The sequence below is a fragment of the Meles meles genome, chromosome 7, assembly GCF_922984935.1.
Source record: "Meles meles chromosome 7, mMelMel3.1 paternal haplotype, whole genome shotgun sequence".
NCBI classification, from domain to species: Eukaryota; Metazoa; Chordata; class Mammalia; order Carnivora; family Mustelidae; genus Meles; species Meles meles.
The window spans coordinates 105,264,284-105,279,037 of NC_060072.1; the positions used below are offsets into that span (position 1 = coordinate 105,264,284).

General features: G+C 51.7%; 1 protein-coding gene across 4 annotated transcripts; it reads left to right on the top strand.

Annotated features, from left to right (window-relative positions):
* The first annotated feature begins 237 nt into the window (after positions 1-237).
* On the top strand, positions 238-13,469 carry LPAR5 (lysophosphatidic acid receptor 5). 4 transcript variants are annotated; one of them, XM_046013465.1, is made up of 2 exons: positions 238-386; positions 9,929-13,469. In XM_046013465.1, the coding sequence occupies exon 2, from the start codon at positions 10,138-10,140 to the stop codon at positions 11,239-11,241; it is 1,104 nt and encodes a 367-aa protein (XP_045869421.1). In that variant the 5' UTR covers positions 238-386; positions 9,929-10,137; the 3' UTR covers positions 11,242-13,469. The 4 variants fall into 4 exon arrangements, with proteins under 4 accessions (XP_045869421.1, XP_045869419.1, XP_045869418.1 ...); XM_046013463.1 differs by lacking the exon at positions 238-386 and adding an exon at positions 510-736; XM_046013462.1 differs by lacking the exon at positions 238-386 and adding an exon at positions 3,687-4,141.
* Positions 13,470-14,754: the final 1,285 nt, after the last annotated feature.

Sequence of the window (14,754 nt, forward strand, 5' to 3'; positions counted from 1 at the left end):
GCTTCAGTTATGAACACATGATCAGTCTTCTCGTGGCATGGTAAAGACCATGAGAAGCCCTGTCATAGAGAAACCTGTTCAGCTTAGAGTTTCTCAGACTGACTTGACCACAATATCCTTTTTCACCTACAGTCAAAATCTTTTAAGCTGTTTTTGTGTATTGGGCATGGCCAACATGCCTAGCCTTGTTGATACAGAAGGTCAGGGGCTCAGCCAGAGGGTGCAGAACAAGGGACTGCCATCTGAGTCCCCCGTTCCCCAGAAGAAGGAGCTCCTTAGGGGAGCCAGACAGAAGCAGGGAGGAATGGCCCCGGGTGACCATGAATGGCAAGAGCGAAACCACCTGCTGGAACCCAAAAAAGAAAGAGGCACCAGGGGGAACTGGTGTAAGTACACCTCGGAGTGGGTGGTTAGTCATCCATCCCCGTGGGTGGGTGTGCCAGTCGGGCTTCCCGGAAGCTAGGGAGTGTGTGAGCAATGGGTGGGGGGAGCCATTAGTAGGCAAGAGTTGGGGCTGGACTAAGTGCCACTCTCTGCTGGGGTTTCTTCGCTGATGGGCTGCAAAGGCCACGGAGGGCACGGCTTCCTCTCTCTCTCCCTGCCCTGTGTGGGATTGACTGAGTGCAGGGAGCTGGGACTCGCTGAGATCTGCCGGGAGAATGTGTCCCCACCCACCTCAGGAGCAGGTCCTGCCAGCCCAGCCCAGAGCAGGCAGCGGAAGCCACAGGGAACACAGGTATGGGGCTGTCACCGGCGGGGTTGAACTTTGCAGGGGGCACAAGTCCCTCCTTTAGAATGGGGCCCATGGGTGGGGCTGGAGATGATGGGGGGCGTGGGACCTGGAAAATATTTCTGATTAGAGTAAAAAGCTAAAAAGCTAAACGGGGCTGCCTCCTGCAGTCTTTTCTGGAGCGAGCCCAGGGAGGCAGCCACCACACTAGGCACATCGAGGAGTGCCCCTCTGAAGCCCGAGGCCCCACACTGGAGAATCTTGGGGAGATGTGTGTCTTCCCCTCCCCCCCCAGGCCCCCACTGTTATGCTGAATCCTGGGCTTCCCACAGCTACTGAGGAGGGCTCTCTGGGGGTGGTGTCTAGCCCTGTCCCACTCTCCCAGACCCTTTCCCTCCTCCCCCCAGGCCAAACCCTCTGCTAGATGACAACGAACTCATCTGATTAAACTCCACTAATGGTATTACTGGCACAGATGTGTTCTTGTAGCTATCCTTCCCAGCTAGTCAAGGTGTATCTTAAAGGAACTCTTTTTTTTTCTTTTTAAAGATTTTTATTTATTTGACAAACAGATCACAAGTAGGCAGAGAGGCAGGCAGAGAGAGAGGAAGGGAAGCAGGCTCCCTGTTGAGAAGAGAGCCCCATGCAGGGCCCGATCCCAGGACCCCGGGATCATGATCTGAGCCGAAGGCAGAGGCTTTAACCCACTGAGCCACCCAGGCGCCCCAACCAAGGTGTATCTTAATGGGATTTTTGAGAAACACCACTTCAACCCAGTGCGTCCATCTTCTGTACGAGATTAGACAAGATGCTCTCTAATGTCCCTATGACTCTGATAGAATGCGGCTCATGAGTGGCACGAAGGGGATGGAATTTCAGATACTGAGCACAGGTGAGGGTCGGCAAGGCCCTATAATAACTTTGGATCCCACTACTAAGGGCAGCTGCTTACCTGTTACCTCTATTTAGGGGAGCCCCCATGACAAGAAGGATCACTCCCACCAGGTTGTATCTCCAGCTCCTTTTAGGGTGAGAAAGTTGTAGCCCCAGGGGGAGATGGAGGCAAGGATTGAGAGAAAAATAAGAACTTGCCTGCACCTGTGAGCCTCCCCTCCTGGCCACTCAGAGACTCTAGAGCCCAGGTCCTCGTGTCTCTGCCTGATGTTGTTGGCCCTCCCCAGCTTGCTCCCTGCAGAGTACACCCCAGCAAAATGTGCCATGGGAAGGAGGCAGTGGAAAGGTGGAGGGCGAAGCCAGAAGCTCGGGAAAAGTGCCGCCCAAGTTCAGGGCAAGGTCAAAGAGGTCAAAAGGCTCAGGCTTTCTGTGCGGGGGCAGGACCCAGTCAGGCCCCAGAACAAGGGTAAGATGCGCAGGGACAACTCAGGGCACAGGGCTGTGGCAGCGGGCTGATCCGGTCCCAGCGACTTCTCTGGATGGTGACTTTATTTCCTGTTTTTCCAGCTCTTGAAAGCAGGGTGGAGGGAGATGTGCGGGTGGTGCGGTGACATCCACAGACCTGGGAAACCAACTCCTGAGCTGTAGGCCACCTTTGCTTTCTGCTTTGGCCCAGAAAAAATGGGAGAGGTGAGGTCAGAATATCCAGAGGGAGAAGACGTGGCCGAGGAGGATACTGGATGATGCAGGAAGTGACAGGCTGAGGTGGGGCCAGGTGGGGAGGGGCCGGAGCAGGAATTTTGGCTGGAGACAGCAGAGCAGGCCCAGAACAGGAAGAGGGGCCATGGAGAAAGGGCACAACAGCCCTGGGGGGCCTGTGCCAGAGGCTTCTCTCCTTGGGAAGACTGTAGCCTCCCACCCATCCCCGGGGGAAGGAAGAGGCCATCCACTCCACTCACCGTGGTGTCATTGTACTATCTCCACGCCACAGGCCCCTCAGATGAGCGGGGTTCATCTGTGTCCTCAGAACAGCTCTAAGACAGAGCTGTTCACAAAGCCTTCAAACTTTGGTAAGCTTCTGCTGGAGGCTTCAGCCTGGTTTGGATCTGTTTGGGGAGTCTGAACATACACACATATCAGATGTATAATTTAGGGGCGCCTGGGTGCCTCATTTAAGTGTCTGCCTTTGGCTCAAGTCATGATCTCAGGGTCCTGGAACCAAATGGGGCTCCCTGCTCAGCGGGGAGCCTGCTTCTCCCTCCCCTTCGGCCCCTCCCCCTGCTCATACATGTGGGCTCACGCTCTTGCTCTCACAAATAAATCTCTTTTTTAAAAAAAGTATGATTTAGAATTAAGCCTGTCTGTGGGTAAAGGGGACAATCCTGCCAGTGTTGCCGGCTCACAGCTGCGGAGGTGGGCTTAGCTAATGAGGGGGTAGGGGGTGGGTAGGGCGCACAGGGGTAGGACACATTGGCTCACTGTGACTCTCAGCTGTGGCCTCTGGAATCTAAAATGAGGTTTGGGGGCGCCTGCGTGGCTCAGTGGGTTAAAGCCTCTGCTTTCGGCTCAGGTCATGGTCCCAGGGTCCTGGGATGGAGCCCCGCATGGGACTCTCTGCTCAGCAGGGAGCCTGCTTCTCCCCTCTCTCTCTGCCTGCCTCTCTACCTACTTGTGATCTCTGTCTGTCAAATAAATAAAATCTTTAAAAAATAATAAAAAAATAAAATAAAATGAGGTTTGGGGGGGCACCTGGGTGGCTCAGTGGGTTGAGCCTCTGCCTTCTGCTCAGGTCATGATCTCAGGGTCCTGGGATCCAGTCCTGCATCGGGCTCTCTGCTTAGTGGGGGGCCTGCTTCCCACCGCCCCCCCCCCGCCGCCTGCCTATCGCCTACTTGTGATCTATCTCTCTCTGTCAAATAAATAAAAGTCTTTAAAAAAAATGAGGTTTGGGGCTACTCTAGAACGCATCTTCTGGGGCAAGGAGGATGAGATCTGAGGTTCCTTCTTTTCAAACTCCTGAAGGGCGTGAATGACTAAAGAGAGAAGACAGAGCAAGGCATTTGGTGGGTGTGAAGGAGGGGCGGGGGGGTGGTGCACATGGAGAGTGTGGTAGACAGGAGGGAGCTGGACAGAGAAGAGATATTTCTTTCCCCACCCTGCCTCCCCCATTGTCCGGAATCACCTAATCCTTTCTCTTCAGCCCTCTCTGCATGGCTGTTCAGGCACCAGAAGGGTGGATAGCACAGGCAGGTTGTGTGGAGGAGAGGGAGAGATGATCATGACCTAGCCTCCTGCACATTTTTACTCAATTCTCACTTCCTGCCTGGCAGAAAATAGCTCTGCCTCTCTGGCTTATCTCAGCAAAGAGCAGCACCCAGCCCAGCTCAGAGGGCAATGGGACAGGTTCAAGAGGCCTGAGGCCATCAGGAACCTGGCCCTCTGATGTGCACCTAGGAAGCTGAAAGAGACCTGAAAGAGACCAGGGGAGGAGGAAGGCGGCTGTCCTGGCTCTGGCGTGTGAGTGGTGTGGAGGGTGGGTGGTGTGCCCTGGGCAGTCCCCAGGGAGTTTCCTCAGCCCCTCAGCGTCTTGGCACGGGGATCTGTTGGTGCCAACAGATGGCTCCGGAGGCTGCCTGATGCGCTCTGTCTCTCTGGATAAGAATACTGTCCCTAAGGCAAGGGCTGTGTCCGCTCTTCCTCCTCTGGCCTAGTTGTCCGCGCCTCCGTGCATGCACCTACTTGTGTGTTAGCGGGTGAGTGCACATACCGGGGATCTTGTGTGCACATCTATCTGTCTTCACACGCACATCTGCGTGTGGTGCTGTGCTTGTAACCACATCTGTCGCCTGCAGGTTATTAAGATGATGTGGGCCTCCAGGTCCCTCCTCCTCGCTGGGGACACAAAGCCCCGGTGTGTTTGATCCTTTCTGGGACAGTTGTTGTTTCTTTGGTTCCTCCATCTCTTCTACAACCTGACCTCTTTCTCAAGGCAGGATTGGGGTGAGATCCTGGGCTGCCCTCCCACCCCGCCCCCGCTAGAGCCCTCCTTCCACTTCCTGTTTGCCTCCTTTTTGGCAGTTTTCCCCATCTTTGCCATCTGGCCTGGCACCATGCCACGCAGCTCCACGGACAGGAGCCCCGGGAAGCAGGCAGATGGGGCGGGGACCAGGGCAGGGCCCTGGCAGTCCTCGATGCCCGGCTCAGGCCCTTGTGTGTGTATCTGTCAGAAAGCAATGACTTTTCCACAAAAAGGACTTCTCCACTTTGGAGTCCAGTAATGAAAGCATCGCCATCTGCTTTACAAAAGGCCTTTCCCTTTAACTAGCAGCTCATCTAATACTTTTCAGTCCCTCGAACATTGTAACTTTGTTGTCAGAAATACTTGGGATTCTTGGTAAACAATTATTCATTCACTCATTCATTGTCTGGTGTGTGTAAGAAGCTATTGATTCTCCAGGCAATGGTTAAGAATGATCAAGTGTGACTGTAGTGACAGTGTAAACTGTTTTTGAAATTATAATGCAGGCTGTTTCCAAACAGGCCCTTTAGGAGGTGGAGTCTTCTACCAGGTGAGTTATACACTTGGGCAATGTAGGAGTGAGATAAGAAGCGGCTGGGGGACCGACACAAGAGACATTATAGCAAGATTACAGGATGTGTGAACACGGCGGGGAGGGGACAGATTTCCGTCCAGGTAGTCAGTGAATGTCACATGGGCCTGCTAAGCACAGAGACTGAAATGTGAGTCCCAAGTGGGAGCTTGAAAGGAAAGCCATGGACGAGGGGTTCCCAACCCACGACCTTCCCATCTAGGCGGGTAGGATGGAAGCAAATAAACACACAGGAAACAACCTGAGAAGTTCAAAGCTGTGAACCACTAATGTGCTTAAGTAGGTGAGAAGACATCGTAAGGAGGGACACTCCTGTGTGTGTGTGTGTACGTGTGCGTGTGTGTATGTGTGTGTGACAGCAAGAGGAGTCTGTGTTACCAATGAGAAATGGTGGGCTGTTAAAAAAGTGTCTATTTCAACTGGGAAATAAAGAAGTAACTGTTTATCTGTGGGCCGAGATTTCTCCCCGGCAGCTATAAGGGACCAGGTGCTCTGGGCCACAGGCACCCTCATATCCCACCAGCCACTCTTGCTGCAAACAGCCCTGGGGCAGCTGGGATCTGGGTGTGAATCCTGAGTGTAAATGCTGATGGAGCTCTAGAGCTTCTGTTTACCATAAAAACGAGGCTAAACACCTATCTCAAAGGCCTGCTGGAAGGTTAAAGACCACGCATGTAAAATAGCCTGGGATGGGATGAATGGCCAGTAAATCATCACTAATATTTTTCCCTCAAAATTTATGGACGTAGTGGCTGGGGAGACCAAGATGACTCAGTCACGGTCCACAGACCAACCCTCGAGGAGCTCACAGTCTAAGGGGAAGGGCAGGCGAAGCACAGCTAATTACAAGACAGGTGGGACACCCCTGGAGAACAGTGTACAAAGGGGAATGTCATCTGCCTTGCGGGGAGGGAGGGAGGGAGGCAGGTGAGGCTTCACAGAGTCCTAAGAAATGATTGACTTTGCCGGTTGGAGAGGGGGAGGCAGGCCATTCCAAGCAGAAGAGCCCGCACTGGGGCGCCTGGGTGGCTCAGTCGGTTAAGCAGCTGCCTTTGGCTCAGGTCATGATCACGGGGTCCTGGGATCAAGTCCCTCATAGGACTCCCTGCTCAGTGGGGAACCTGTTCCCTTCTCTCCCTCTGCATGCCACTGTGCCTGCTTGTGCTCTCTGTATCTCTGTCAAATAAATCAATAAAATCTTAGGGGAAAAAAAAGAGCCTGCACTCCACGTGCAAGAACAGAGTCCTGAAAACATTAAGGACTGTGCAAAACTGTTGTTAGTGTAGCGTGGCTGGAGCAAAGAAGCATGGGAGATGGGGCATGTGTCAAGGAAAGAGTCTGGTTTTATTTGCTTTTCAGTGGGTTTCAGCCCCATTTAGGATGATTTTCATTGGTGAAATTGGTATTTTGCAGAGGAAATGTTTATTTCCTCTAACTGTTCTCCTAAACCTCTTACAAGGCTTAACTGCTAGCAGTCATGGTTTGAGGAAGAACAAATGAACAACAACAACAACAAAAAACCCACAGGAAGACTTTAGAATCAGGTTTACAGCTTGGTAAGAATTTAAGCAGTTCCTGGGCACCTGGTGGGCTGTCGGTGAGGTGTGCAACTCTTGATCTCGGAATTATGAGTTCAAGCTCCACGTTCAGTGTAGTGATTACTTAAAAATAAAATCTTAAGGGGTCCCTGGGTGGCTCAGTCGGTTAAGCATCTGGTTCTGGCTCATGATTTTGGCTCCGGTCATGATATCGCAGGTCCTGGAATCAAGCCCTGCGATGAGCCCCACTTCCAGCTCTGTGCTCAGTGGGAATCTGCTGGGGATCCTCTCCCTCTGCCCCACTCCCCACTCATGCTCGCACACGCATGCTCTCTCTCTCACGTAAATAAAGCAATCTTAAAAAACAAATATATTTTTAAAAAATTCCTTTCAAGAGGAATAAATCCAGTATCTTGGGATAATTGCTCAGGGTCTCTGGACAACTTTGCTCCCTCAGATGGCATGTGGACATCATATTCATAGCATTATTCACAATAGGCAAAAGGTGGAAAAACCCAAGTAACCATTGACAGTTGAATAGATAAACAAATATATATATATATATATATATATATTATTCAGGGTCGCCTGGGTGGCTCAGTAGTTAAGCATCTGTCTTCAGCTCAGGTTGTGATACCAGGGTAGGGTCCTGGGATCAAGCCCCACATCAGGCTTCCTGTTCGCCTGCTTCTCCCTCTCCCACTCCCCCTGCTTGTATATTCTCTCTCGTTGTCTCTCTTCCTGTCAAATAAAATCTTTAAATATATATATATATATATTATTCAGCTATAGAAAAAAGATTGCAATTCTGATACATACTAAAACATGGATGGACCTTGACAACTTTTTGCTAAGTGAAAGAAGTCAGACACAAGGGGCACCTGGGTGGCTCAGTGGGTTAAGCCGCTGCCTTCGGCTCGGGTCATGATCTCAGGGTCCTGGGATCGAGCCCCACATTGGGTTCTCTGCTCAGCGGGGAGCCTGCATCCCCCTCTCTTTCTGCCTGCCTCTCTACTTGTGATCTCTCTCTCTCTCTCTCTGTGTCAAATAAATAAATAAAACCTTTAAAAAAAAAAAGAAGTCAGACACAAAAGGACAGATATTATATGGTTCCACTCAGATGAGGTGTCTGGAATAGGCAAATTCAACTTGCACAGCTCAACACCAAAAAAATACAAGTAATCTACAAAAAATACAAAAAATACAAAAAAATACAAGTAATCTAATCTAAAAAATGGTCAGAGGACCTGAATAGACATTTCTCCAAAGAAGACATACAGATAGCAGACAAAGATGCTCAATGTCACTCATCATCAGGGAAACACAAATCAAAACCAGGATGAGAGGGGCGCCTGGGTGGTTCAGTCTCTTGAGTCTCTGACTCTTGATTTCGGCTCAGGTCATGATCTCAGAGTTGTGGTATGGAGCCCCATGTTGGAATCCACACTGGGCGTGGAATTTGCCCAAGGTTCTCTCTCTCCCTCTCACTTTCCCCCTCTCCCCCTCTAAAAGAAAAGACAAATAACAAGGACTGGTGAGAACATGGAGAAAAGGGAACCCTTGTGGACCATTGGTGGGAATGTAAATTGGTGTTGCCACTGTGGAAAACAGTATGGAGTTTCCTCAAGTAATTAAAAATAAAATTACCATATGATCCAGTAATTGCACTACTGGGTATTTACCCAAAGAAAATGAAAACACTAATTCAAATAGAATAGGCAAATTCCTGGAGACAAAAAGTAGAATAGAGTTTTCCCGGAGCTGGAGGGAGTGCGGGGAGGGAATGGGCAGTTAGTGTTCAGCGCGTATAGAGTTGTTTGGGATGATGAAAAGGTTCTGGAAATAGTAGTGATGGTCATACAACATTGTGAGTGTACTTAACGTCACTGAATTGTATACTTAAAGATGGTTAAAATAGTACATTTTAAGTTGTGTATATATTACCCGTTACCCCCCACCACACACAAAAGATGGAACTGGGGGTTGAGATGGAAGAGTAGCTTCTGTGGCATTAAGGCATTAAGGAGAGTGGGATTCTGAGACCATGTCCTGTACTCTGGCTTATCTACCTCCTAGCCATATCTTTCGTCCGCCAGCGTTTGCCTGAGCACTGTGGCTGCTATGGGCTTCTCTCTCCAGTGGCCTTGGCAGTGTCCTTGGTACCTCCTTGCCTCATTGCCACATTCTCTGGACTTAGGGTCCCCTCTGAGCCCTCACTAAAAAAACCCCTTCTCCCTCTGTCACAGAATCCCAGCTGGGAAGCTCCCTAGTCAGATCCTCAGGGAAGCACCTGGAAAAGTTCAGCCCACAGCCACCTTCTCCTCCTCGGCAGGAGTGTGCTGGTGTGTGATCAGCCCATGAGAGCCCATTATGTTATTATTCCCACTTTATAGACGACGAAACTGAGAGAGCGGTCAAACAATCAAGCCGAACCCGGGTTGTTCTGACCACAAATCCAGCCCACACAGGAGCAATCATGGATGTGATGAATGAGGCTTGGATTTTGTACTGTCCTGGGGAATTTGAACTTTATTCTCTAGATAACAGGGAGCCAGCAGACCTGGGGAGTTCCAGGGGTGGTGCTCCATCGTATTTCTTACTATCTGACATAGGACCTCTTTACTTGAACTTTATTATCTGTCTCCCTTCGGTGGAAGTAAAGGAGCTGGGGGCAAGGCCTTTGTTTTGTTCAGGGCTGTGAACATGCCTGGAACCTTCTAAAGCTCAGTAAACATCTGTAGGAGAAAGGAAGAAAGGGAGAGAGATTATTAGTAGAACCCGTGTACTTAACACCTATCTCATTTAATCCAATAACCTCATGAAGTGGGGCCGCCCACCACCACCACCACCACCACCTTTTTCTCCAGGTAAGGAAAATGAGGTTCAGAGAGATTAAGTCACTTTTCGGAGGACCCAGCTAGGCAAGTTGGCAGAACCAGGATTTACACCCAGGCAGTCTGACCCCAGAGCCTGGGCCTTTAAAACTGTGCTATATAGCCTTACTGCGGAAAGCTACTATGGCCTGACAGAAAGTGAGGGAAAGATCCGAGGCTGAGAAAAGACTCAAGAGGCCAGCCAGGTTAGCTAGATAAACATTTGGGACTTCGCATGCTGTCCTTGCATAATCTTGACTTTGGCTTGCCTTCCTATTCCAGGTCTCCACTGCTGATGAAGCGGTGACCAAAAGTGTCCAACCCCTCAGACAGCCATCTGCCCCGCAGCCGTAGCCCACATTCCCATGTCCTGCCTGCCCCAGGACGGTCCCTGCGCAGCCTCCAGGCCCCAGTCTGGGGACGAACACAAGGCCAGGACCCTAGCGTACCCAATGATGTCCCCAGCCTAGCTCCTCTCATACTGTGTTACCATGCAGCACAACTCTGCCAACAACTCCAGCCTCGTTTCCCAGTGCCCTGATTACCGGGACACCCACTACCTGCACATGGTGGTCTACAGCCTGGTGCTGGCCGCAGGGCTTCCCCTCAACGCGCTGGCCCTCTGGATCTTCCTGCGCGTGCTGCGCATGCACTCTGTGGTGAGCGTATACATGTGCAACCTGGCGGCCAGCGACCTGCTCTTCACCCTCTCCCTGCCCCTGCGCATCTCCTACTACGCCCTGCACTACTGGCCCTTCTCTGCCCTCCTGTGCCAGACGGCGGGCGCCATCTTCCAGACGAACATGTACGGCAGCTGCATCTTCTTGACTCTCATCAACGTGGACCGCTACGTGGCCATCGTGCACCCGCTGCGGCTGCGGCACCTGCGGCGGCCCCGCGTGGCGCGGCTGCTGTGCCTGGGCGTGTGGGCGCTCATCGCCGTGTTCGGCGTGCCTGCCGGCCTGGTGCACAGGCCCTCGCCCTGCAGCTACAACGGCAGCCAGGTGCACCTGTGCTTCGAGAGCTTCGGCGACATGTGGCAGAACAGGCTACTGTGGCTCCTGCTGCTGGCCGAGGCGCTGGGCTTCCTGCTGCCCCTGGCGGCCATGCTCTACTCGTCGGGCCGGGTCTTCTGGACCCTGGCGCGGCCGGACAGCACGCGGAGCCGGCGGGGGCAGAAGACCGTGCGCCTCCTGCTGGCCAACCTCGTCATCTTCCTGCTGTGCTTCGTGCCCTACAACGCCACGCTGGCGGTCTACGGGCTGCTGCGGGGCAACGTGGTGACGGCCCGCAGCGAGGTGCGCGACCGGGTGCGCCAGGCGCTCATGGTCATGGTGCTGTTGGCCGGCTCCAACTGCGTGCTGGACCCGCTCGTGTACTACTTCAGCGCCGAGGGTTTCCGCAACACCCTGCGCGGCCTGGGCACTCCGCTCCGCGCCAGGACCTTGGCCACCAACGGGGCTCAGGGAGCGCACGCCGAACGGTCCACCGAGACCATCCTCATCACCGGTCCGGCTACCGCCAACCAAGAGCTGCTCCGGCATTCCAGCTTCGGGACGCCCTTGACCCAGCGCCGCGAGGACTCGGCCCTCTGAACGCACTGCGTACGGTTGCGCAGTCATCCCCACCTCCCAGGCCCCCGCGCCGCTCACACGCGCACACTCGCAGGGTGTTGTACACGAGGGAAGTGGATCGGGCGCTTGGACTTCTGGGCGGCAGCTTCTGCCCATAAATGCACAAGAGAACAAAGCATGGCGAGCCTGGGGCACAGGAAAGGAAGAAGAGTGCTGGTGGAAATGCCTTCTTTGCTTTGGTGGTGATGGTGAGCGTGGGGCGGATCCCTGGGCAGTCCGGAGGGAGTGACGCTGTGAGCTTCCTCAGTGCATAGGCAGACGACTGGATGACATGCCCTTGGTGTGTGGGCATGAAACACTATGGAGGGCCGGTAGATGGAGCAGAAAATGAGTGTCCTGGATTTAGACCAACCACAGCAGTCTCAGTGCCTCTGATGCTACCCACTCTCATTTCCACTTGGCCTTGCCCTGCCCAGCGTGGAGGCATGAGACACTGACAGAATCTGTTTCATTCTTGGTTAGTGACTTGTAACAATTTAGACCTGACACCCAGCAAGGGGTGGTTGGGGGCAGGACAAAACTGTGAGTTAGAGGGTGTTTTCCCCCCAGATGCTGGTCTCTGTAGGCCTTTCTAGGTGTCCTTTTTCCTTCCACCCTGCCCCACTTTCCAGACCTCCTCCATTCTAGGTCCTAAATTCTCTCTCTCTGCCTCTGGCCCTTCATCTCCCCAACTTTGCTCTCAGACCCTTTTACAACTGTTAACAATCGAGGATTCCAAAAAGCCTTTGCTTATACCTTACCTTTTGATACATAACCATATTAGAAATTAAAACTCGTTAAGTCCTAACAACACAAGCACGCATTCCATTAGCTTTGAGAGCAATAATGTCATCACACTTCACGAAGCCTCTGGAAAACTCCACGGTATACCTGTGAACAAGGAGATTGCAAAGGACAATCAACATTGGTGGGAGGGAGTAGTATTCTGAAAATAACTTTGACCTTGTGGACATCTAAGAGTCAGTATTAGAGTTCATGTGTAACTTCTTCCCAGGGCATATGTATACATTGTTTTTTATTACTGCGGGGGACAGGGCAATGCTCCACAAAGCAATTGCTAATTCTAGTCCCAAAGGCTTGAGGGTTTGCAGGGGTAGATTGGAGCTGCACACCCAGTGCAACATTACTTTGGCTTCCTGGTGCAGGTGGGGCAGCTCTGAGGTGGGGGTGAACTAGTCACACAAACACTCAGAGGAGGGGTGGGAAGGGCACCTTCCCTTCCTGGGAAGGGAAAAGGGAACTGTTGCTACAGCCCGGAAAGAAGTTCCCAGGGACATAAGAGTGCAAGGGAGAACAGGAATAAGGTGTCTGTTCTTAGCAAGCTGGGGGCAAGGAAATGGAAGACTGGTGAATGGAAACACCTACTGTTTCCTTCTTCCCTCCTAACTGGAGTAGGGCTGGGAGGGGTTGCGGATTTGAGACTGCGTAAGTGAGGAAGTTGCTGCCATGCGTGTGTCCTGTATGCATTTCTCTCACTAGAGCTCTCAGTGGCGTGCATGTGTGTGTGTGTGTGTGTGTGTGTGTGTGACAGAGAGAGAGAGAGAGAGAGTGTGTGTGTGTGTGTCAGGGTTTTCCTGTGTGTGTCTCTGTGTGTTTTAGTTTAGAGTAAGCCTTTTGTGTGTCTTCAAGGGATTGCTCCAGATGGTGATTTACAGGGGTAAAATGACCCCTGGTGGCCAAAGCGGAGAACTGACCCAGATTCCTCCTGATCACTTTCAAGTAGAACCTTCCACCATCTGTTGGGAAGATGGAGCCCTGGGCTAGGCCTTCCTGTAGTTCTTGAAGAGGCCCAATGGTTAGCACCTGCTCCATCTTCCCTCGTCCTTAGGGTTCAAGACCCATGTCCTGAGAGCATAAAATGTGGTGGTAGTCCAAAGTGACAGAACTTTGCCCTATCCAAACTAAACTGAATTGAAAACAGTTTTTTAAAAAATTGCTTGAATATTTTTATATTCTGATATGTGAATGAGTTCCAAAACTCATAGAGCAAGTATCTTCTCACATACTATATAATTATTTATTTTTATTATTTTTATAGTTTTCTGTTTCTCCCCCTCTTCCCCCCAGGTAGAACGTAAGGTCCCTGGGGGCAGGGATTTTTGTTCGCTTCGTTCTCTGATGTATCTTCAGCATCTAGAACAGCTCCTGGCACAAAAGAAGTGCTTAATAAATATTTGTTGAATGATGAACTGTTGAATTTTGGTGTGGAGTAGTGTACTGTCTCGTGGGGGACCACAGAACAAGTCAACAATTACCATTCCAGACAGAAGATGGTGTCAGAAATGGCAGTCAATTCCGTGGGCAGTGGGAAGCCCCTAAAGGTTCCTGAGGGAGGTTTTGCTCACTCTGACAGACGGTGTGGGGTAATCTGTAGGGAAGTGGGGAGGGGAGTCTAATGGGGAAAGGAAGACTGGTTAGGCTGCTGTTAAAATTGTCAAGGAGAGGTGTGACCATGGTGTGTGGAGGTGGATGGAAATGGGTCACCTCCAGTGTGAAATCTCTGGGGTTGAAGCTCTGGTGGACTGTTTCCCTGCATTCAGTGCATCCAAAGAGTTTCTATCACGAGAACAAAGATGTAGGAATAGATTCAGGAGATGGGGCAGGCAGAGGGGGAATGAACAGAAGAACCCGACAAGCCACAGGCTAGGAAAGTTTAAGAGCATCTGGAGCCAGCCACTGCCATTTTCATAGTATTCTCCAACACCGAATGCACAGTAGGACAGGTGCAAGATGTGGGGGGATCCAGAGCCCTCACCCCGTGTCCTGCGGTGACACTGTTTATAGTTTAGGGAAATCCAAATGAGGAAAATGAGAACATCCTAGATGGCGGGAGAAGAGCGTGAACAAGTTTTGGAAATAACTCCCTATGCTAAGATCTCCATGTGGTGCTTATCACTATTGATTATGTATTATTTAGTGATTGATTATCATAAGCCTCTGAGTTAAGGACAATTATTATCCCTATTTTACAAATGAAGCACCCTAGGGAAGCTTCGATCTGAAGGTCACACAACCGGGAAGAGGCAAGGTAGCTATTTGGCTCCCTATCTCCTACTCTTTGCAGTACTTTCCACCGTCTCTCCCCTTCCTGGGGCTTCCCACTTTCTCATCCTGGCTCTGTCCCTTCCACCCTCCCCGGCTTCCTGTCTCCTTCTCACCCAGGCCGCCTCTCCCAACTACTTCTCTCACCCTCTCTGCTCCACTATTTCCTCCATACTCCTAACCCTCTTACCGTCCGACACACCTGCCCCTTCCCCCTCCATGGGCCCAGGTTCGGGCACAGAGCACCTCGCAGCTCACTCACGGTTCCAGTTGTGTCGAGCCCTGAAACACACCCCATCAAAGCCTTAGAAGGGAGTAGCTAGGTGGTGGCTCACCCAGGCGGGATGGTACCCAGCATCTCCAAGGCAGCCCTCCTGCTTGTCCACCAACTAAGCTGAAGAGAAGACCTCCCCTGGTTCTCCTCAAAGTCTG